Source organism: Dinoponera quadriceps, unplaced genomic scaffold, assembly GCF_001313825.1.
Source record: "Dinoponera quadriceps isolate SergipeBrazil2010 unplaced genomic scaffold, ASM131382v1 scaffold616, whole genome shotgun sequence".
NCBI lineage: Eukaryota > Metazoa > Arthropoda > Insecta > Hymenoptera > Formicidae > Dinoponera > Dinoponera quadriceps.
The window spans coordinates 2,434,958-2,455,764 of NW_014555184.1; the positions used below are offsets into that span (position 1 = coordinate 2,434,958).

The 20,807-nt window shown below is 37.8% G+C and overlaps 5 protein-coding genes across 11 annotated transcripts in view; 3 read left to right on the forward strand and 2 right to left on the reverse strand.

The window, feature by feature from the left end:
* Nucleotides 1-357: 357 nt before the first annotated feature.
* Nucleotides 358-1,387, reverse strand: LOC106743215 (DNA-directed RNA polymerases I, II, and III subunit RPABC2). Its single transcript, XM_014616846.1, has 3 exons — nt 1,260-1,387; nt 694-846; nt 358-618 (listed from the first exon to the last, which is right to left on the reverse strand). The coding sequence occupies exons 1-3, from the start codon at nt 1,286-1,288 to the stop codon at nt 408-410; spliced, it is 393 nt and encodes a 130-aa protein (XP_014472332.1). The 5' UTR covers nt 1,289-1,387; the 3' UTR covers nt 358-407.
* Nucleotides 1,388-1,489: 102 nt separating this feature from the next.
* On the forward strand, nt 1,490-3,806 carry LOC106743214 (actin-like protein 6B). 2 transcript variants are annotated; one of them, XM_014616845.1, is made up of 6 exons: nt 1,490-1,540; nt 1,835-2,181; nt 2,260-2,589; nt 2,667-2,918; nt 3,006-3,203; nt 3,286-3,806. In XM_014616845.1, exons 2-6 carry the CDS (start codon nt 1,855-1,857, stop codon nt 3,499-3,501), a joined length of 1,323 nt encoding a protein of 440 aa, XP_014472331.1. In that variant the 5' UTR covers nt 1,490-1,540; nt 1,835-1,854; the 3' UTR covers nt 3,502-3,806. The 2 variants fall into 2 exon arrangements, with proteins under 2 accessions (XP_014472331.1, XP_014472329.1); XM_014616843.1 differs by having other exon boundaries at nt 1,495-1,631.
* Nucleotides 3,807-3,879: 73 nt separating this feature from the next.
* LOC106743269 lies at nt 3,880-6,552 on the forward strand. Its single transcript, XM_014616939.1, has 3 exons — nt 3,880-4,971; nt 5,898-6,050; nt 6,138-6,552. The coding sequence occupies exons 1-3, from the start codon at nt 4,772-4,774 to the stop codon at nt 6,529-6,531; spliced, it is 747 nt and encodes a 248-aa protein (XP_014472425.1). The 5' UTR covers nt 3,880-4,771; the 3' UTR covers nt 6,532-6,552.
* Nucleotides 6,553-7,674: 1,122 nt separating this feature from the next.
* On the reverse strand, nt 7,675-19,154 carry LOC106743264 (serine/threonine-protein kinase ATR-like). 3 transcript variants are annotated; one of them, XM_014616926.1, is made up of 32 exons: nt 19,072-19,154; nt 18,565-18,767; nt 18,321-18,491; nt 18,068-18,225; nt 17,858-18,007; nt 17,598-17,796; nt 17,382-17,521; nt 16,696-17,267; nt 16,420-16,584; nt 15,868-16,353; nt 15,072-15,249; nt 14,764-15,009; nt 14,569-14,685; nt 14,361-14,483; nt 14,040-14,287; nt 13,726-13,947; nt 13,438-13,609; nt 13,227-13,353; nt 13,012-13,136; nt 12,768-12,934; nt 12,505-12,665; nt 11,975-12,168; nt 11,790-11,874; nt 11,557-11,702; nt 11,360-11,476; nt 11,124-11,263; nt 9,185-10,979; nt 8,967-9,105; nt 8,756-8,870; nt 8,448-8,601; nt 7,958-8,194; nt 7,675-7,877 (listed from the first exon to the last, which is right to left on the reverse strand). In XM_014616926.1, exons 1-32 carry the CDS (start codon nt 19,113-19,115, stop codon nt 7,695-7,697), a joined length of 7,479 nt encoding a protein of 2,492 aa, XP_014472412.1. In that variant the 5' UTR covers nt 19,116-19,154; the 3' UTR covers nt 7,675-7,694. The 3 variants fall into 3 exon arrangements, with proteins under 3 accessions (XP_014472412.1, XP_014472413.1, XP_014472414.1); XM_014616927.1 differs by lacking the exon at nt 19,072-19,154 and adding an exon at nt 18,853-18,976; XM_014616928.1 differs by lacking the exons at nt 17,598-17,796; nt 17,858-18,007; nt 18,068-18,225; ... (1 more) ...; nt 18,565-18,767; nt 19,072-19,154 and having other exon boundaries at nt 16,696-17,223; nt 17,382-17,471.
* Nucleotides 19,155-20,013: 859 nt separating this feature from the next.
* LOC106743265 (SUN domain-containing ossification factor) overlaps nt 20,014-20,807 on the forward strand; it is a 60,648-nt gene continuing 59,854 nt past the window's right edge. For all 4 annotated transcript variants that reach the window (XR_001374341.1, XM_014616929.1, XM_014616930.1 and 1 more), the window contains exon 1: nt 20,014-20,102. Coding sequence is in view for 3 of the 4 variants with exons in the window: in XM_014616929.1 (XP_014472415.1) it covers nt 20,044-20,102 (59 nt within the window). In the remaining variant the exon portion in view is untranslated. The remainder of the gene's footprint in view (nt 20,103-20,807) is intronic.

The window sequence follows — 20,807 nt, forward strand, 5'->3', positions numbered from 1 at the left end:
GCTCAAGGATCCTAAATTTCTCAGGACAAAATGAAAACTGTAGTGCTGATGAGGAGGGAAACGGAGATGGAATAATTCCCAAATTCAGATTCTAAACCTTGTATAGGAACTATTTCTAATTTTTTCATTATTTTGGTACATACCAGATTACTCAATTTAGTAGGACAAAGAGGATTACAGCAACAGTAACAAGTTAGTTCCTCATCAACATTTTCCTTAAATTTTTTTGTTAATAACTTTTTAATAACGACCGCCAACCTTTTTAGAGTTACTCAGAACCTACTTTGATCTATGTAAATGACATATGTAACATATTACATTGTATAGAGATCAAAAGATTGGGGCTGGTACTCACAATCTGAGTTTACCTTAAACTATTTTATTTTACCTTAAATTATATACCAAGATTAATGATCTATTATAATCAATTCATCAATGCCCCAATCTTCATAGCTGTTGTCAGGTAGATAGCGACGTATAACTATGGGAATTTTCCTCTGCTTCAATTCTTTCATGGCAATTTGTAACGGATCTGTTTCTCCCTCTAATTCTACCATTACAGGCGCGCACATGGCTATCTGCAGCGCTCTTGTTCCTAACACCCTGGCTCTTTCATACCTGTGGAATAAATTATACGATGTACCTCTAATACAATTTGTATCCTTACATTACACTTGAACTATGTGCACATACTTTGTCATGTATCTTGTAGTTATTCTCGTTGATCTTTCTACACCACCGGAAGCTTCGTTAGGATTCAGTAGTTCAATATTCTCACCCTCATCCTCCTGAGGTTCTAACTCAATGTTGTCCTCGTCGTCTACATCATCAAAATCATCTGCGACGCTACAAATAATGGTGAATTACATCGAGAAATTACAAATCTTCATATTCTTGATGTTCTTTATTACTTTTCGTTAAAAAGTAGAAAGAATAAAATATAAATCAAACTTTACTTTGTGAGTTCATTCGATTTTACAATTAACCCTAGAGCTCGTTTGTTTCATTTTCTGGTTAACTCGTGGTTTAAACTTAACCTGATGATAGTGTAAACATTGTTTTTCTACTCATGATTAATCATTGAACTTGAAAATTTTTATAGAATCGTCAGTTTAATGATTAACCATAAATAGAAAAACATAACTTCTGCATTATCATCAGACCATGTCTAAACCGCAAGATAAAAATGAAAAACTGGGTCTAAGAGTAAATATAGCGGCAAACTTTTATCGGCGTACCGAACACGCCATATTACTTACTCATCCCCATCAAAGTCTTCATCAGCCATTATTATTTATTAAAGAAAAGCCTGGAACAGTCCGACAGCAGCCACACTAGCGTCTTATTTAATACACTACGATGCACGAAACACGAGTACGAATAAATATTTTGTTCGGCAATATTGTTCAATTTATGCTTCACAGATAGCGCCACTGTCAATTATCGCATTTTTGCGCATGCGCCTATGTTGCTATGTGTCTAAGCTGACGAGACTGAAAGCGTCTTTTCCAGTTTTAAGGTTATGGTCGTAGCGTGTACCGTGTAAGTCACATAAATAAATGTTCATGTAGCCGTCAAGTACAATACATATCCTTGCCATTTTATTGAGTTATTTTTGTAAAGACATCACGGTGAGTTTTGGTGAATATGTTGGTACATAGAATAAGCACATTGAGAATATATTTTCACTATATTATTGTATGTATTATTGGTATGTCATCATATATGTATTGTCGTTGAAACAATATAAGTCTCACAGTAACAGACAATATCTCACGATACTTAATGAGCACAAATATGCACGATACTTAATGAGCAAAAATTATTTTTAAAGATACCCCAAAGTTTCTCAAGATGTCTGGAGGTATGCTTTATGGTGGAGATGAAATAGGAGCGTTAGTCTTCGACTTGGGCCATCATTCTTTAAGAGTGGGCTATGCTCAAGAAGATACTCCAAAGGCAGAGATTCCAGCTGTTGTGGGTATAGGAGAAGATGGCAACAGCACAGCTAATAAAGCTGAACCTATGGATATTGATGATAAGAAACCTGATAGCAATATCACTCAAAGCGGGACCAAATATTATATCGATACCACAATTCTTCATGTTCCACGAAGAAACATGGAAATTGCAAGTTATATGAAAGATGGCATGATTGAAGATTGGGATCATTTTGAAAAGGTAACAAATGAGTAACAACTCGTGTGATTTAAGCATATCAAATGTTCCATATGAACTGAATATACACGTATTTGTTAGGTCTTAGATTATACATACTCAAAAGTAATCCAATCTGATGCTGAATATCATCCTGTATTGTTTTCTGAATCGCCTTGGAATATACGGAGCAAAAGGGAAAAATTGACCGAATTAATGTTCGAAAAATACAATGTACCAGCCTTTTTTATTGTGAAAAATGCAGTTTTGGCCGCATTTGCGAATGGCAGATCCACTGGTATAGTTGTTGACAGTGGTGCTACACATACATCTGCAGTACCTGTGCAAGATGGATTCGTATTGACGCAAGCTATCGTTAAATCTCCTCTTGGTGGAGATTATATAAGCATGCAATGCAGACAGTTTTTACAAGTATGTCCTCATATGAAGTGTGGATATTTATCTATGTTCATTAAAATATTTCTAAAACTTATTTCGAATAATTGCAGGATAACGATATCGATTTATCACCTCCTTACATGGTGGGTAGTAAAGAAGTAGTTAAAGATCATGATAAACCACGGTGGGTTAAGAAGAAAGGAATACCGGATGTTACCAAATCTTGGCATAATTACATGGTGAAGAAAGTAATTCAAGATTTCCAAGCCACGGTTCTTCAAGTATCAGAAACACCGTACGATGAGAAAATAGTCTCCACAATTCCAGCGGTCCAATATGAGTTTCCAACTGGTTATCACCAGGTATATACTTGGAGTAAATGCCTCTATATAGTTTCATAAAGTTCTTAGATTCAGAATGAGATAACTAAGGAAAGTATATACTTGAAGGATTTTGGAAGCGAAAGATTCCGAATACCAGAAGCGTTATTCGATCCTAGTATGGTACAAATGCGCGGTGGTATGGTTGGTAATACCATGTTAGGTGTGGGTCACATTGTCGCAACCAGTGTTGGCATGTGCGACGTTGACATGCGACCGTCGCTCTATGCGAGCGTCGTCGTTACCGGTGGCAATTCCTTTATTCAGGTATAGTTTTAACGCTCGAATAAAATATTCGAAAATTCTTTTCGCCCCTGTTCTGTGCTAACAGAATATTTTGTATTTGCAGGGCTTCCCGGAACGCTTAAACAGAGACCTGTCCGTGAGAATACCTACCAGTATGCGTCTTAAATTGATCAGTGCGAACGGTTGCGCGGAAAGAAGATTCGGAGCGTGGATAGGTGGTTCCATATTGGCGTCGATCGGCACTTTCCAACAAATGTGGATTTCCAGCCAAGAATATGAGGAGAGCGGGAAGAGTCAAGTAGAGAGAAAATGTCCTTAAATCGCGATAGTTCACTATATATATATATATATATATTTCTATCCTCGAGTCATATTAGCGTCAGTGTTTGTACAAATGTCGCACACGGAATGAGTACAATTTTTGGAATACAAAAATCCACGTTTTACGATATTGTGCACCATTTCATACATATTGCAATGTACAAGGCACATGATGATACTATGAATCACTTTTTAAAATGAAACGACTTTTTATAACGTTGTATAATGAACGAAGACACTTATGATGTTATGGAATTATATGCTCGTTCTAGACACGTACGGATAATTACATTCTATTTATAAGCGACATTAAATATATATATATATATATATATATATATATATATAATAATTAGCTAATTATATTGCTCGAAGTTATACCTCGAGTAAATGAAATGACAAGATTGATCCTCGTTTATCTTCAACGCGTCGTACCATAAAATACATGCAAATCTTGTATATTGTAATGAGATCTTTTTATAAACTTACCGCGGCAGGCTGTGTCCTGAGAGTAAATCTCTAAGCCCGTTGTTTTTCTTTTCGTTACACTCATCTTGCTCTTTCACAATACCCTGTCGGTTTCACTGCCAGTGGTGTTGTGCATCGTATTCTATGGAACCATTTGTCCGCAACCCTACTACCGCGTAGCAAGCGTCCCATAAGAATGGAATAGAAGGAAATTTATCTGCAAGGTATAATTTTCCATCTATGGTGCATATCTCTCTTTCGACTGCGTCGAAGTAATAAATAAATAAAATATGAAAGTACAAAGAAGACACGCTCACTTGTCTCTTTAATTGCTTCAATTAGTACTTTGTCGATAACACAGCGCGTTGTTTGTCAAACTGCATAAGTAAAAAGTCGGAAGAAAAGATCTTAGAATACAACCTGTCATTACGTCTCCTTTATAATGAAAGACGTTGATCTGACAAATGAGCTATCATTAAGCTTGAAATATTAATGAACGAGGACTGCTATACAGCTTCGCTATACCTCGTACTTTAACGCCTCTTGACACGATCTCTAATACAGTAATGGACTTACTAATTGGTATCTGTATGAATGAACAATTAATTGAGAAAACTCGATTAAAAATACGTACGATGTACAGGCTACTAAAGATCATTAGTACGTTTCAAATCGTCGGAAAATTTATAATATTTGTCGACGAAACTTTCTCTATTATTGCGTTTCTATCAATGTTAACTGGTATAAATTCGGTATAAAGTTCGCGGATGTTCCCCTCTTTCGAAACTTAGCTTGTCATTATGCATCCCCTCGATGAAAATCAGATAGATATCGATGACTACGTGCTTATTAACAGAAAGGTCTTAAAATTTGTCGGCCTTTATCCAACGAACGTTGCGAGATACATCGTGTGTTGTGTATGCATGTTTTCCATTATTATACCGCAAACGATACAAATTTATCAAGATTGGCAAGACTTGGCTATCGTATTGGAAACAAGGTACACCTAATTATATAGGGTGAGTCACACTTAACTTTAGAAGCTTAAATATATAAAAAATAAAGTAAAATAGAATAAGACGTTCCGAAAAATTCTAAGGTTTGGAAGGAAGTATTGGTAATGTTAACTTCGTTGTATAATCAATAATTCAAGATTATTTCAAGGTCAACTTCATTTTTTTAAGTGGAATCATATGTTTTTTTTAACACAAAACAAACTTTCTGTTCATCCTGTGTATAAAAATACCAGGATAAGATCATCAAAAAATGAATATTTTTCGAAATATTTTATTTTTTATTCTGATATTTTTCAGTAAGATATGAAATATTTCATAAAACATTCACTTTTCGACGATATCACCTTAATAATTTTCTATATAATAATATGAGAAAAATGGATTACTGATATTTATCATTGCACATTGATGCATTTGCAAAATGCAATTAATTTTTTCGAAGATTTTTCTATATTTGTTTACAGCGATTGATTCCACTTGCCATTCTATGTTCAAAAGTATTAAAGTAATGTTATCAAAAAGTGAATATTTTATTAGATATTTTATATATTACACTGAAAAATATCAGAATAAAAAGTAAAACATTCTTCGTAAAATAACCTTGAACTGTTGACTATATAACGAAGTTAAGGTCACCAACTTATGTTTTCTCCCAAATCCTACAACTTTTGCTCGGGACACTTCTTTCGGAACATTTGCTTTATTTTTTATATATTTAGGCTTTTAAAGTTAAGGGGAAGACCATTATAAAGGATCAAAAATATCAATTTTTTTTAATTTCAAAAAATAATGTGCGTTTTTAAGTTTATTTTGCTGCAAAGCTCACAATGGTCTTTCCCCTTGAACGAGTCACTTTGTATATTAAAAAAAAAAACTTTTTACATTTGTGTTAACTTGTTTTGCTTCGTAGTTCAGTGTTGTTGACTATTTTACTTGCCGTACTAAAGTCGTTAGTTTGGATGAACAACAGAAGGAAAATGGATCCATTTATAAATTACATTCTGACAGATTATTGGAGAATAATGACGGCACAGATCTCGAGATACGCGGATGTATATGCAACGTAAATAAACATTTCTCTAATTACAAACATATGTACTGCAGGTGCGTATAGTAACGCATGCTATTACATAGTAACGCTTGTTTACAGATATGCCAGAAAGCTTACTAAAGGATATGTATTTTTAATTTGTAACTCTTTACTATTTTTCTTCAGTCTACCTCTAATAGAAATACTTATCACTATGATCACTGGATCTAACGATAACAGTACAAAGCATTTTCCATTCTTAGCTTTATATCCTAAATCTTACTATAATTTTCCCATGTATGAGGTAAGGACAACATCATTTCCGCTTGTTGAAACTATTCAGGACGATAACGTTTATATAAATTTCGCTTACGTAGCTCGTATATCTCTCGCAAATGGTAGCGACGAGCTTATGCGGCCTTGTTATCCTGGGAACCGACACCCTAATTGCAACAGCATTGTTTCACACATGTGGTCACTTCAAAATACTTCAAGAAAAGATTCAAAATATTAACACTAAAATTGGCTTCGTTAGTACGGTTGCTTTATAATTTCTCATTATCATCTCGTTGCAATTATTATAAATCAACATATTTACGGCTGTTGTCACACCCTCGTGTACATATAATACATGACAGATTTTTGTTTTATTCTATCCAGGTACCACACGTACACAATGGAGAAAATTCTGTGCAGAAAGTCAAGTTACAAATAATACATATCATTAAGCATCATTATACAGTTCTTCGGTAATTTTAAATAAATAAAGAAATTTCGGCTGTATTTATGATTATGAATATAACGATGTTACATTTAGGTTTTGTGATTATATGGAAATGGTTTTCAGTCCAATGTTATTCCTACAAACGTTGGCCAGCAGTCTTATAATCTGTCTAGTAGGTCTTCAAGTTACAACTGCAAGTATAACAACAACATTTCCTTTCGCATGCCGAAAATTCGTCACTATATTGACAACTTTATCTTTACATAGAATTTTGTTAGCAGGAATCGGCAGAAAAATCTAAACTGATTAAATACTTCTCATATTTAATAATGGCACTTTTCCAATTGTTACTGTTTTGTATTCCCGGTGATATTTTAATCAATGAGGTATGTAGCAAAATTAATACAAAATGAAAACAAACTCAATACATATTTTATCTACGCCATAGAGTTCCGCTATCGGTAAAACTCTGTATTCAATCAGCTGGTATGAATTGCCGGTTTCCTTTAAGAACGAGATATGTTTGCTCATGTTGCGTAGTCAGAAACCAAGTAAAATTACTGCAGGAAAATTCTACGTTATGCATCTGGAGAATTTCAATTCAGTAAGAATGTCGTACATACATACACCTAGTTTACTGTGAAACTGTGAGTGCAAAATTGTATGTATAAAAATATTCTAACTTTAATTTACAGGTATTGAGCACTGCTGTCTCATATTTCATGTTGCTTCGAAGTGTCAGTTCGGAAGAGGACTAAAATACCGAGTTATAATTAAATAAAACCATAATTGTGGACAAGAGATCTAATATTAAAAGAAGAGAAATTAAAATATAATAACAATTAAAAAGTTGATGTATGGGAACTCCAACAATTTCACGTTTGGTACGCCGTTGCGCGCAATGTCCGTCGGGAATCTCGCCCTATGTATAATTCCGCCTGTGATACTCGTGATTACAAATATGCACCCCAGCCAAAATACATCTGGCAGAGATTATCTATATTCGTCGCTTCCAAAATCAAGTGATTGGTTTGGCCCTCGACGCTGAGATGTAGCGCGATATTTTCAACCTTTCTTTCGGGATACCGAATCAAGCCTTTCAATCGTTGCTTGATGTTTTTGATATTTTCTACGGCCTGCGACATGGAAATCAATGTGAATAACCCCTTGCGACTTGAGAGATGTATAGAATATAGAATGCGTGCGTTTGTAATACTTTTTCGTTCGTCTTCTCAGCCGCATCGCCGGCCTGATTTTTGTTCCAACTAACGAGCGGATCATATACGAAAGGCGTGAGTACGCTCAGCAATGTGCTCGATTGTTGTCGAAGTACTCGCATGGTAATTTGACAGGCGCGTCTGAATGGTCCCTCGATTTTCAAAGGACCCATAGCATCCACCATATTATGGGTCAAACGAAATGGCACACGTTCTGGCCAATCAAACAGTTCACCCTGAAAATTACAATGCACTGTGTTTCATGTAGCAAAGCGATCAAATTCCTAGCGTACGGTCGACGTCAGGTATGTAACATTCCTAACGCATAAAGTTGAAAATCACAGAAGTAACTAGAAGTTATAACGGCTCTAATTATGATAGTTTCAACCTTATGTGTACAAAGGCTAAAAATTGTGTAACAGTAAAAAGTTTCCATCGAAGGAACGATACAATATACATGACGCCGACTGTATGCGTACATCCATTTACCCTATTGAACAAGCAATTGAAATCAACGTGCACGCAATCTCCGCATTTAGAATCGAACAATATATTCTCCCCATGACGATCGCCAAGTCCGAGTATGTAACCCACCATGGACATGACAGCGGTGGTCCTGATATACGCTGTACGAGCTTCGTACCTTTCTCAATAATCAAGTAATTAGCACTTATACGCAATCATGCAAAAGGATTATACACCAGAAATGAAAGATTAACGGATCCCCTTTGGAAATAAAGATATGCTTTATGCTTCGTAATAAAGCATTCAACACAATGTATTTCATTAACACGTACCACCCGTATGGATCAGGAAACATGATGCGAAACCATTCTCCAAACACAGCTGGATGTCGTGGCAATAACTTCTTCAGAAATGTTTGCCTCTTCTTCTCTAGTGAATCTCCTTTTTCTGTTTAATTAGGATTCAGACACGATGAAAGGAATAAGGGACAAAGTTGTGCCTTGAAATGTTCCTCATTACCGTGCTACGCACGCAGTAACTTACCGCACAGCATCATTTTAAGTTCTTTATTCATGAGCATAATGCCTTTTTCTTTGTAGAGACTCAGAATGGTAGGTCGGAAACCGACTAGGTTCGGCACCCACTCTATCAAACCGCACTCTTCGTTTAACGGCACCACGCTCTGCAAATCGAGGATAACCGATGATTCGTTGAAATCTCGAGCTGGAATATAATACGCATGTTGTTGACGCGCGTCTTACATATGTCCTTATATAGAGCCTCCTCTGACGTGACTCGGGATCATTCTGAAGGTACTTGTTCACGATGTCGTTAAATTCCATCAGTCTGAAGTCCTTTCGCAAATCGTCCTTCGGCTTACACATGAAAAGATACCTCCTGCCGTCCGATCCTCTCAGCGTGATTCGTCGTGGCCGTTGAAGCGACGGCATTATCATCACGCTGTCATCTATCCCCGATATATGCACCCATTTCCGCAGAAACGGATTGTGATTACTCAGCGAGGCATTCTTGGATGGAAGATGCAGCTGCATGAACTTCGTCGTCGGTATCATAATCTGACTGAAATCCTTATTCGTGAGTAACATCGGCAGATACTTCGACAGCTGATTCACCGTGGCGCTCGACGCGTTCTCCGATATCGCCTTATTGGATAGCTCGATCAGTCTTTCCCAAAGCCTGTGAAAATCTTGAATAAGCTTGGACATTTCCTGCGTTTTCAACTGCCGATTATTTAAGATCTCTCGGCAACGCTTTTGTCGCGCCGAATACGAGGAATTGAAGACCGACGCCATCATCCACAAGCAGTACTGCGGATACGCCAGAATCAAGTTCACCAGAATCGTGCGGAGAGTATTCTGCACCTGCGGGGACGGGTGACAAATTCGGGACACGAGTTGATTGAACGCTGTCAGCCACATAAACATCGGCAGTTTCTGATGGTAGGCGTCCATGAGTTTCGTCATCTTCGCCAGGCAATCTTGACGGGATCGAGCGATATCTGCCGGATCGGAGGCGATCGCGGCACGAGAGGCGAAGTCCAACCAAATGGTTAGCATCTTCGGCATCGAGTGGTGGATGTACTTGCAGCTGTACTGAAGCGACTTGCCGTAACAGTTCATCATATGCACTTGCAGGTCGCGTCTACTCTTGTCCCTGTCGTTCTCCGGCATCCTCTCGACGACGCCCTCGTAATATTGAGCGCAGGACAACCAGCTCTTCTCCCATCCTCTCCACACATCTATCGCTTCCTTGTAGTTGAAGATACAGCCGTCCGTGTCGATGTTGAGAGTCTCGTCGTTGTATTTCGCGAACAGCAGCTTCGCCTTTGCGAACTGCTTCCGCTCTTCCATACACTCCCCGGAAGGTAACTGCTTGTAATACTGCACCGGCTTGAAGCAATTAGCGAAGCAACGATTCAGCGTGGTAAACGCGTCCTCTTGACAACCCTTTTGCCAGTACAACTGAGCCTGTTCTATGTACAATGGTTGCGGCGGACACGAATCACTGGCCGACAGGATGTGCATGTACGCTTGTTGGTGCAAGCCGGCTTTCCGGGCTATTTTCGCGCTCTTCAGCCAAATTTTGCCGATTTCCTGCTTGAGCGTCGAGTTCTCCGTGTTGAGAGTCTTCCGTTGCAACTGCACAGCCAGATCTAAGGTGGCTCGTCGCATACTCAAAACGAACTCCACGCCACGGGACGTTCTCAATAATTGCCCGCGTTTCTCCCATTCTTCCAGTATCACCGGAAGATCCTCCACGTTATTCAGCATCATCGAGACCGCCTTGTCAAATTCGTTCAATATGTGTAATTTCATAATGTATGAGTAACTCTGCTGGTAGACTCCCGGTTGAGAGGCGTCCTCCAACAACAACACCAGGTTCTTCTTCAGCGACAGCAAGTCCGGCTTGGTACCTTTTATGAGATCGTCCAGTAACACGTGCTTTACATTTTTCTGCGAAGTCTCTTCGAACCGGGAGAAGTGAGCGAGCCTCCAGAACAGCTCACGTTCGGTTATGAGAGGCTCCAACTCTGGCCTGAGATATCGGGTAAACGTAAGAGCTTCAAGAAGATTCAACTGTCCGCGCATTTATCGATGCAAAAGTTCTTCCCGCTTTTTCATCCAAATGTACACATTGATTTATTTTCAAGTATAATCGATTAAACGGGTATAGTGTTACCTGCTGCTCAATACGCCCTCAGTAATGTGCTCGGCGGTGAACGGTTGGTCCAGACCAAGGTAACATTGAATCATACCTTGCAGATACGTGTGCTTCAAGTCTTTCTTCTGCGCCAGTCGCTCGTAGCACGTGGCCGCGTCCTGCGTGAACGAATACAAAAAGACCACAAGAGCATGCAATTACGAAGTAAAATGAATAACTTCTAAGTAGAAATCGCTCGAATCCTCCAACACTACCTGAAGCTGCCCGTTGACTTCGTGAGCTAGAACCAGCTGTTGCAAAGTGGGAGCTTGATTCTGAGTTGCCAAAATACCAGATACTCCATCGGGCTCGTCGAGCTGTGCATAAATTTTCTGTAACGGGAATATCTTATTAGAAAAGCGAAAGAACAAGTACATGACATCGCGCTAAATCGCAAAACAACGTTACACACAGCGAGTAAACCGCCTTCCGTCGGTTCTGATAAACCTTTATTGCTGGAGGCCATATGCTGCTCCAAATACATTAATGCCCGATGATATTCCCGCGACTGGTAACAGCCTTCTGCCACCATCAGACTGTCTAACGTGCTGCAAAACTCTAGAAATATTAACGGAATAATCGGTCATATCATGTGGCCACATTCTGCGCAAGAATTCAAATAATATATACTAAAGTAGCTCGCACTTTTTATTGCCTCATATCTGTCGTCTTGAAACAATCTCCGTTCTCTGAGCCATCTTTGCAAATGATCCAGTATATGAAAAACTACCTATTCAACAAACAAAAAAAAAACAAGAATATTTAACATAAACAGAATATCAAGTTAGCGTGGAAAATTATTCGAAAATAAAAAAAAGAACTGTACTAACTCGCGAGCAGCGTGTACGTCTGGTTTCCTCTGAGATTCTCTTGTCATCGGCTTTCACACTCTGGCCGTATCGAAGTGGTTGATGACGCAGAAGTTCAGGGTCCAATTCAGGTTTCTTCTTGACGTTAATCACGGCTAACATCTCCTCTTTAAGTTTAACACATTCCTCTTCATTGTCGCTCGCAATTATATAAGCTAACGGATAGAAATATCTTGTAAGTACAGTTTTTTGTCTGTATTCGGAATAAAAATAAGTGTCCCCGAATGATTTTCGTTTGTTGAACATGAATCTGTCGTCCAAATTTGGCTATTGAATCACAATTTTGAGAGAAAGAGGCAAAAAAACAACGTTAACTTTAAGGATTTTCATGACGTTGTAGCACTCGCAACAAATTTTTTCCTAAACTTCGTTAAAAACACGCAAAAGTATCAACTTTTAGCTTTAGGAGCACCTATTCTCATTGCAGATACAGAAATCTTGTTGTGACCAGTATAATAATAATTTACTTATATCGAGCTTTCAGCACTTACACACAATGTATGGTAAACAGAATGTCAGCGTTTTTATGTCTCGCTTGAACGCCAACTTGCACGCTTGCAGTATGTTATTGAGAGTTTTGTCGCGTACAGCATTGGACATACTGCAAAGCCAATAATAAGCCCAACTTTCGACCGAGGAACCTGCTTCAGAACTATGAGAATATTTGCATCAGTTATCGATCGTGCTAAAACGACAATCATGGGAAATTCGACAAATTTGAGAGCGATACGAATTGATTTCTTACGAAACTCACCCGTAAATGGGATGAGGAAACTCATTATCGTCGGTAATAGTTTCTTCCTTCCTTTTGTAGTGAGACGTCAAGAAAGGGGCGATGATCTGTTGCGTTGTGCACGACAAATTATTCCACAATTCGCTGTTCCGGCCTTGCGGAGAGATGTCGTACGTTTTTAATATCTCCTGAAAATGTCGATCACGTTAGAACAATGCTACAGTTTCTTCGCAATTGCTTATGCACAATAATTGTGCTCTCATACCTGGATAGCGAGTGAAAAGCAATCCATACTTTGGCTGTTCTTCTGCATTTGAAAAGCCCGCACATGTTCAGAGAGCAACGCACAAGCGAACTCTTCGTTCGTGTCAGATATAAATTTACTATCTTCTGTAATGCAACGAAATTTTCAAACGATTTTATCTGCGAGTCTGCGAGTACATATCGTCGCATTGATAATAAAAACATGAAATCAAGCACCTTTCGAAATAATTCTTCGCGGAAGAAGACTCGGCTCGATCGCTCCTAATTCCCCGAGACATTCTCCGTAACACAAACGGATAGATTCGTCTTTATCCTGACATCCAATCAACAGAGTATCTAATAGCTTTAAAAAAACAGCGAAAATGTTGTAAAATGCGTATTACAGCAAGCGAGGTGTTCACAGTACTCGTCTGTTGAGCATACATACTTCCACAATTAGCGGATGGACGTCGGTTTCACTCAGTATCATTCGATTAAGCTCACTGCGGTGTTCTTCCAGAAACGTTTGTAAATGTTTCAGGGCCCTGATTCGCACTTCGTCGGTCTCATGAGTGATCCGCTTTAGCCATAACTCTAAATTGGCATTAAATCCCTCGGGTCTGAGATTGCAGAGAATCATTCCAATATTACGAACGTATAATAATAATAATTGAATTGCTATTCCAAGGGTCAAAATTGGCCTATTTTATTGATCGTTTTTTATATCACCGATTACCTCGCTTGCAATATGTGTGCCTTGACTATGTCGGATATGCGAGTGGGAACTTCCATGTCGTCTATGAAAAATAACTCTGAGATGTGATTGTTCTCTTCTCCGACACTTTGAACGATCAGAAACTCTAACATATTATTGACATTTTCAGGAAATATTTTCTGCAACGGCATTAACGATACGCATATTGTCGGAAACAGCGGCCCCAAATCTTCTATGGCTATGCTGGAAATAGTTTCCGTAAAAACTGCTATTTTAATACAAAACCTTCTTCCTAATATTAGACGACGTATTAGCTAAGTATTTCTTTGACATACTTGTGAATAAACGCATCCCATGCATCACAGACTAAGCGAGGAAAGCCGGGCCTTTTAAATCCAAGCGAAGTTCGTAGTGTGGCCAGGATTTTATATCTAAGCGGCGTCAAATAGGTAGCACCCATATATTGAATTAAAGTAGCTAGTGAAGCAAGCGCAGATTGTTGCGTGTGTTCATCTGATTTGGGACTAAGTTTTATATCGAAATTCACCAATATGCCGTGTAAGCGTAGATTCAAATAAGAGGCCTGTGTGCGTATTACAAAATGTCTGAAATTGTCCTGCATTAAATAATCACAGTATTATTATTAAAATACTTACAACTTGCTCTTTCGTAGTAAAGTTTCCTCTGTGATTACTGTCATATTCTGAAATGATTTCTAAGAAGCCTATTATCTTCTTAGGGGACTCATAGAAATTTAACATAAGTTCTTCAAAAATTTCCTGCAAGTGATGAGATACACATATATTTCTCAGAGTATAACGAAAATTCAAGTCGACGACATCAAAGATATTTCAAATTTTTTACCATAAATGATCGCTTTGTAAGAAGTGCGAGGCTATTTTCAGTGATCTTTGTGACAAGTTTCAAGCACTCTGTAGATACGCGTAGAGATGTTTCCAAGAACGCGTAACTGCAAATGTACTAAAACAAGAAACGCGTGAATTAACTGACTGAATATTAAAACAATTAAATTAGGTAAATTAAGTAGACTTCGTGTACCGGAAAATGTTCTTCAAGCATTTTCTTTACGTCCATATTTATCAATTCGGCGATATCGTGTAAAAGTGGCTTTGCTGTTGGCATTTCAACAATAAAGGCAATCAGAAAGCAAATCGCGTAATGGCCATCTTTGTGTAGCAAATGACGCGATCCTTCGTAGCCTATACATTTAGCGAGGCGGTGCACTGTGGTTGCCATATTATAAGAGAATTCTATGTAATTACAAACTGCACGTTCCATTATAAGCTGCAACAATATATATTGATTAATGTAAAAGCGTGATGATACAAGCTACGAAATATGAATACCTTCAAAAAATCCTTTCGATATCGGATGTACAAGGCCTTCGGAGAAACATTCAGAAAGTCAGCAACATCCCGATACGCGACTGTGGCGGATGCAACGGCTGCAGGCGACGAGTTGGGATGTAGTATTGTGAAAAGAAACACGTTTAAAATTCTTCTTTCTGTCAAGTGTAGTGGAACACTGTAATCATATTGTTGTATATTAATACCAAAGACAATTTAATATCATTATTCCAATTTTATCGTTAATTCTTGACTATAGCTTGACCGGCAAACTGAATTTCGCAAAAGTGAAAAGCTTAAGCTAGCAAAAAACTGATTTTCTAAAGTTAAGCAATGTGTCATTAAAATGTTGTGTCTAGGAGTTTTTCAGATCACTGTTTATAAATAGGAAGTTACAATTTTTCGGTCAAAATATGTCGACTAAAATCATAATTTTTTTTTATCCAAATAAAACTGGACATTTGTAACTTCTCTATGGATCTAATATATAGATATCGCTTTATTTTGGTTATTTATTGGTTTGAGGAATCGCCATTTCGAATTTTTATTTTTAAAATTCACCGTTGAAAAGAACGACCTCAAAAACTCTAAAATACAACACTTTAATATTTTTGTAAAACTTTCGCATTTTTTTCAATTTTAGATCACGTTACCGTATCCGCTTTCTTGTGAATTTTAAAGTTTATCATTGAATTGAGCGATCCCAAAAATCTTTGAATGCTTAATTTTGGAAATATCAGAATGCAGTATTACGTTTCCGAAGTCAAGGGGTTAATTAATATTCCCTCCATCTTACCATACAAAATTCTTCGCAGTGACAAGTAGTGTATCGTGCAGGGAATGATTGGAAGTATCTACGGCAGTCATGAGAGTGTTGGCTATAACTTCAATTACTAAATCAACGAATTCGTCCAAGTCATCCGGCACTGTGTCCGGCAAACGTTCGACGTTTTTCAACATAGAAATTTTATTGCTCAGTAATTGCCCGATCACCGACGCAATATTTGATCGGATCTCCATATCATCATCGTATATGTAAGGGAGCCATTTCCTCGCCACATCGTTCGAGTTAAACGACTTTACGTGGTTTGAGAAGGACGGGATGCTTTTGGAAATATTTAAACGTATCGACACATTCGTTGAAGACAGTAGTATAAAGTACGTAGTAAAAATTTTATCATAGGTTCTTGGAAGACGGATCATCATAGACTCGACGTTTTTACTCGTATTCTCTGTACAGTATTCGCAAAGTACTGTCCATTTTCCATCATTTGATGACTTACTGAAAACGAACGCCATTAATTTCTCCTTATTATTTTATAATTATAAAATAATGCTGGCAATATACCGGATGATTTTGCCCTTTCCCGATGAAACACAAGCTATCTGGCCTAAAACACTCGCAAGAGCGTTATGTATTTCCACTTTTGTCGACGATAAGGCAGTGTTCAAAACATATTGGCAAACATCTTCCAACATTATGTCCTTATCATTCAACAGTAACACACTGTTCCTAAGAATTACGTGAGATTTCGGTTAGTTAATATAGACATTATTTTTTTTTTAATATACACCAAGGTAATTAACATTAACACCAAGGTAAGTAACATTAAAAAATACTTACGATACTGCTACGATAGCTACTTGCGTCTCACCATTTAATATGCACGCGCGTAACAATTTCAATCGTTCCTTTCTACTGCCGTATGCGCATAAGGTTTCAAGGCACTTCGACATTGTATCAACATTCAGAGATTTTGCTCTCTGTACCATCTTTGGACCGATATCCATAGACCCTTTGAAATCTTGGGTAAATGGCAGTGCTAATATTGTTTGTAATAAAACTTTATTCGATTCATTATGGGCCATTAAACTCATTAAAATTTGAAAGATAATCTCCGCATCTTGGCAATTATCAGAATTCAAATGTTGCATGAAAATTTTTAGTATAGCGTTTAAGTTATTTTCATATAGTTTTACTTGAATCTTCTGATTATCTAGCCATAATTGTAATAGAGATGAAGCTTTTACAATGTGTAGCACTTCCGTAAATTTTTCCATCTCCACATAAGCTATTAATTCCTTTCTTAATAATTTCCACGGTTCGCTAATTTCCATGGCAAAATTGACTCTTTCTGGCGTAGCAGCTCGTCTAATGTCAATAAAAACAAATTGCATAAAAATGTCGATGATAGCCTACAATAGAAAAAAATATTTTGTCTTCTTATTATAAAAATAACAAAAAAGAGAGTCAGAATACAGAAGACAAAAAGTAATAAAATAATAAATATGATTTTAATTATTACAGACCGGACAATGTGTGAAGTAAGCCAAGAATTTTTTAGCTTCTAAAACAGTACAGGATCTCGGCTCTGTAAATAAATATTGCTTAATTTTGTGACATACTACTTCCGTCAATTCCTTTATTGTTTCAGCTCCTACATACTCTCCTGAAGTAAAATAAAGATAATTTACATTTTGTTGAAGGCATATCTATACAATTATGAATAATCTTAAAGTACTCACTAATAAATTCAGAAACTACAAGTTCGATAACTTGAAAACACAATTCCACAACATTAAGTAAGACTGGTGACGCTTGTATTAAACGTGTTAACGTTTCTGTAAAGCGGGACAAAGCATGTGTCGACAATTGGCCTAAGTTAGTCCAGGTGGAAGCACTCTTTATCATTTCTAGACTATATGCAATTAAGGCTGCAAATTCCTATAAAATACAAGTATATTATATTTTGATAACAAAAAAACATTATGCTTGAATCACTTACTCGATCGTGCACGACAAAATTTTCTAATATTTGTGTACATAGTTGCAATGCTTCAATCTTTAACTCCGGAGGAAATTTAATAACTATTGTTATAACTCTATCCCACAATTTCATCTGATCCCACATCGATACTCCAGACTTCGTGATTATCTGTCAATATAAACATCATCTTAATTAAAACAATATTAAACACTTTTAGAAAGGCAATACCTTTAATATGGACGCTTGGACCGATGGCATCTGTGATGAATTAATTTTTGCAGAAAATGGTGTCAGATCCAAATTAGGTATGATATCTTTTTCTGTATGAAACTTTGAGAGTGTCATTTCTTCTGTGTCTGTACTATTCATATAGAACTCTGATATCTCTGTAAAGGAAGAAACATATTTCATATGTTTATAAAATAACATTATATGATATCATATATAATCCTTACCCTATTTAAGTATTATTATTACATACCATTGAGAATATTTAAGTATTCTGAGCTAATAGTCTCATACATCCTAAAATGATGTCTGGATAGTAATGTGAGCATACAAGCTTGCACTTCAATACTATTTGAGAGTATCACATTGCTTGATGGCACACATACCAAATAAAACATTGTACCAAACAACCAGGTTGTGAATGCTAGAGATATATAAACAACGATACATCATAAAGTATAATTCTTTATTACATTGCTCCAATATAAATAGACTACCTGTGTATTGTTGTTGCAGAGTTTCATCTGGTGCACCATTGTTGAACAAAGGGACTAATACAGAACTTAATGTAGAGGATCTTTTCAATAAAGATTCTAAAAGAGAACATAGCATCTGTTCTGTAGCGGGATTTTCCAGGTCGGAGAAGATAGCAATTATTGGATTGTTGATGAATTTCCATACTGAACTTGCATTAGCTATCCTGTGAGGAGAAAATTTATGGTTAAAATATAGTTATACCATTAAACATTAGATTGTCCTTTCACAAAGAATATGTGTGTATGTACAAAGTAATTTTTTCTCCTTTAACCTTCAAGACAAATATTTTAATTTGATACAGAATGCTGTAAAAACAATGAATCTTTTCAATGTGAGTAAAATTATTGTTATCGTGCAAATGTTGTTATGTTACGGTTTGTAAGTTTTGAATGCACAATGAATGCCTTAGCCGTTTTAACTGCAACTGGATGCGTGATTGTCACTATCCAATAGAAACACATACTTACTCGTGATTGCTTGAAGGAATCTCTGAACCGTCATTTAGTTCCATTATTATATCCAAACAGTCAATGAACAAAACCGCGTGACATACCGCGTGGGACCTTTAACCTTGCGTCAAGTTAAATCGTGTGGTTAAACCTTCCGCGTTTATTTCAAATTATTACTGAAGTCGCGTTTACACGCGTCGTGCGCACTTGCAACAGGCGATACCACGATCGAAATTAATCGACTCGACAAGTGTGATCTTTCGATTGCAAAATTGTCCCGCAGATAACTTCCGATCACATCAATTGCAAGAGAAGGCAAGCAAGCATGTCTGAACATGCTTTGGAGAGGCTGTCATGTTTTGGAGAGGAAAAGAAGAAATTAGTCGCCTATTCGATGTATTTATCTTCAGTTTTACACTTTTTCTCGTCTTTTTACAGCTTTGTTCACCCCTTTCTCTCACCACGTAGTGCAAATAACGAGCAGTCATTTGCAACGCGAAGTAGTGCAGTAGGTGCGCTAAGGTGCAGTGGAACGACGGTCGCGGCAGTTCGCACGCATGCGCACATGCGATCAGCTGTTCTTGTCTAGTCAAGTCATTTCTTGTGCGGGCGCGTGTACCAATTCGAGCGAAATGTCGCTTTTCCGCGTGCAGATTCGCACGCGCGCCAATAAAGATTCAGCGCGTCAGCGTAGCGCCGCGTTTCGGGTCTGCTGAATCCCACGAACGCACTCTGGATGGGTGAGTCGCGATCTCACTCGACGCCGGAAGTTTTCCGATAATACCACGTCAGTTTTTCGCGGTGACGACTACGGTGGTGGTGGTGCGCGGTGGTGTTGTCGGTGTGTTGGCGCCGTTGACCACGGTGGTGGATTATTCATGTTCGTGCGCGTTTAAAAACACAACGTACTCCTTCCGCTGCGTGAAAGAGAGAGAGAGAGAGCGCCTAAATGCGGTACCTCGTGACATCGGTATCCCGTAAAAAGAGAGCATGAGATCCTGCGTGTTGTTCGTGTACTGGGCGCTGCTCCTGATATCGGCGGTGTCCAGGTGAGTTACGCATCATCGGCGTTATGTTGTTGACAATTCGAAGCTGCGTCAGCATGCGTATCTTCCGAGACACTCGCGATGTCGGAGTGAGAAACCGCGTGGCTCGGGACGAGCGATCCCGCGGTCGTGGAGGATGGTGAATTTCCCTTCCCTGATTTATGCCACGCGGGCTCGGGATCGCGAGTCCTTCGCCGATCTTTTTGAATATACTCGCCGATGCTTCTCGAGAATTTTCGTAGAATGTCGTTCAGCAAGTCACGGTCAACGTGATAAAATGGAATTAATTTTAATTGGCCGCTGCAATGACCTTATGTAAAGTGTGTTAGAAGGCACGTTCTTTTTTATAGTAACAAATATCCTGACAAAACTATGGTTGACCTTTACTCGTCACCATTGCGTCAGATTTTTTTATCGCCAGCGTTATGTATCTTGATACGATTCAAAAGAACCTTGTGCAAATTAAATTTCTGTTATGATTAAATCCAAATTTAATTAACTGACAAATGAGGCATCTCTACTTGTGCAACATATGCCAAAATTGCTTAATTTCTATTAGCAAGGAACACTTTGTAATTGACTTTTACTTCGTACACTTATTGAAGAAGTTTTCACTCCAAGTTCTTCAAAGAATCTATAGCTGAAAGGACGTTTGTGACTTCTAATCTTGTTATTCAATGTTTATTATTTTTATTACTATCGCTGCAA

Coding starts and splice junctions, on each gene's coding strand:
- LOC106743214 (XM_014616845.1), top strand. CDS start 1,855: ATGTCTGGAGGTATGCTTTATGGTGGAGATGAAATAGGAGCGTTAGTC. Junction 2,590..2,666: donor AATGCAGACAGTTTTTACAA/GTATGTCCTCAT, acceptor GAATAATTGCAG/GATAACGATATCGATTTATC. Junction 3,204..3,285: donor GTGGCAATTCCTTTATTCAG/GTATAGTTTTAA, acceptor TTGTATTTGCAG/GGCTTCCCGGAACGCTTAAA.
- LOC106743215 (XM_014616846.1), bottom strand. CDS start 1,288: ATGGCTGATGAAGACTTTGATGGGGATGA. Junction 847..1,259: donor GAAGACTTTGATGGGGATGA/GTAAGTAATATG, acceptor CATTATTTGTAG/CGTCGCAGATGATTTTGATG. Junction 619..693: donor ACTACAAGATACATGACAAA/GTATGTGCACAT, acceptor TTTATTCCACAG/GTATGAAAGAGCCAGGGTGT.
- LOC106743264 (XM_014616926.1), bottom strand. CDS start 19,115: ATGGAACTAAATGACGGTTCAGAGATTCCTTCAAGCAATCACGA. Junction 13,610..13,725: donor GCACACATATTGCAAGCGAG/GTAATCGGTGAT, acceptor CTGCAATCTCAG/ACCCGAGGGATTTAATGCCA. Junction 7,878..7,957: donor CTGAGAAGACGAACGAAAAA/GTATTACAAACG, acceptor TCCATGTCGCAG/GCCGTAGAAAATATCAAAAA.
- LOC106743269 (XM_014616939.1), top strand. CDS start 4,772: ATGCATCCCCTCGATGAAAATCAGATAGATATCGATGACTACGTGCTT. Junction 4,972..5,897: donor GCTATCGTATTGGAAACAAG/GTACACCTAATT, acceptor TTTGCTTCGTAG/TTCAGTGTTGTTGACTATTT. Junction 6,051..6,137: donor TACGCGGATGTATATGCAAC/GTAAATAAACAT, acceptor GCTTGTTTACAG/ATATGCCAGAAAGCTTACTA.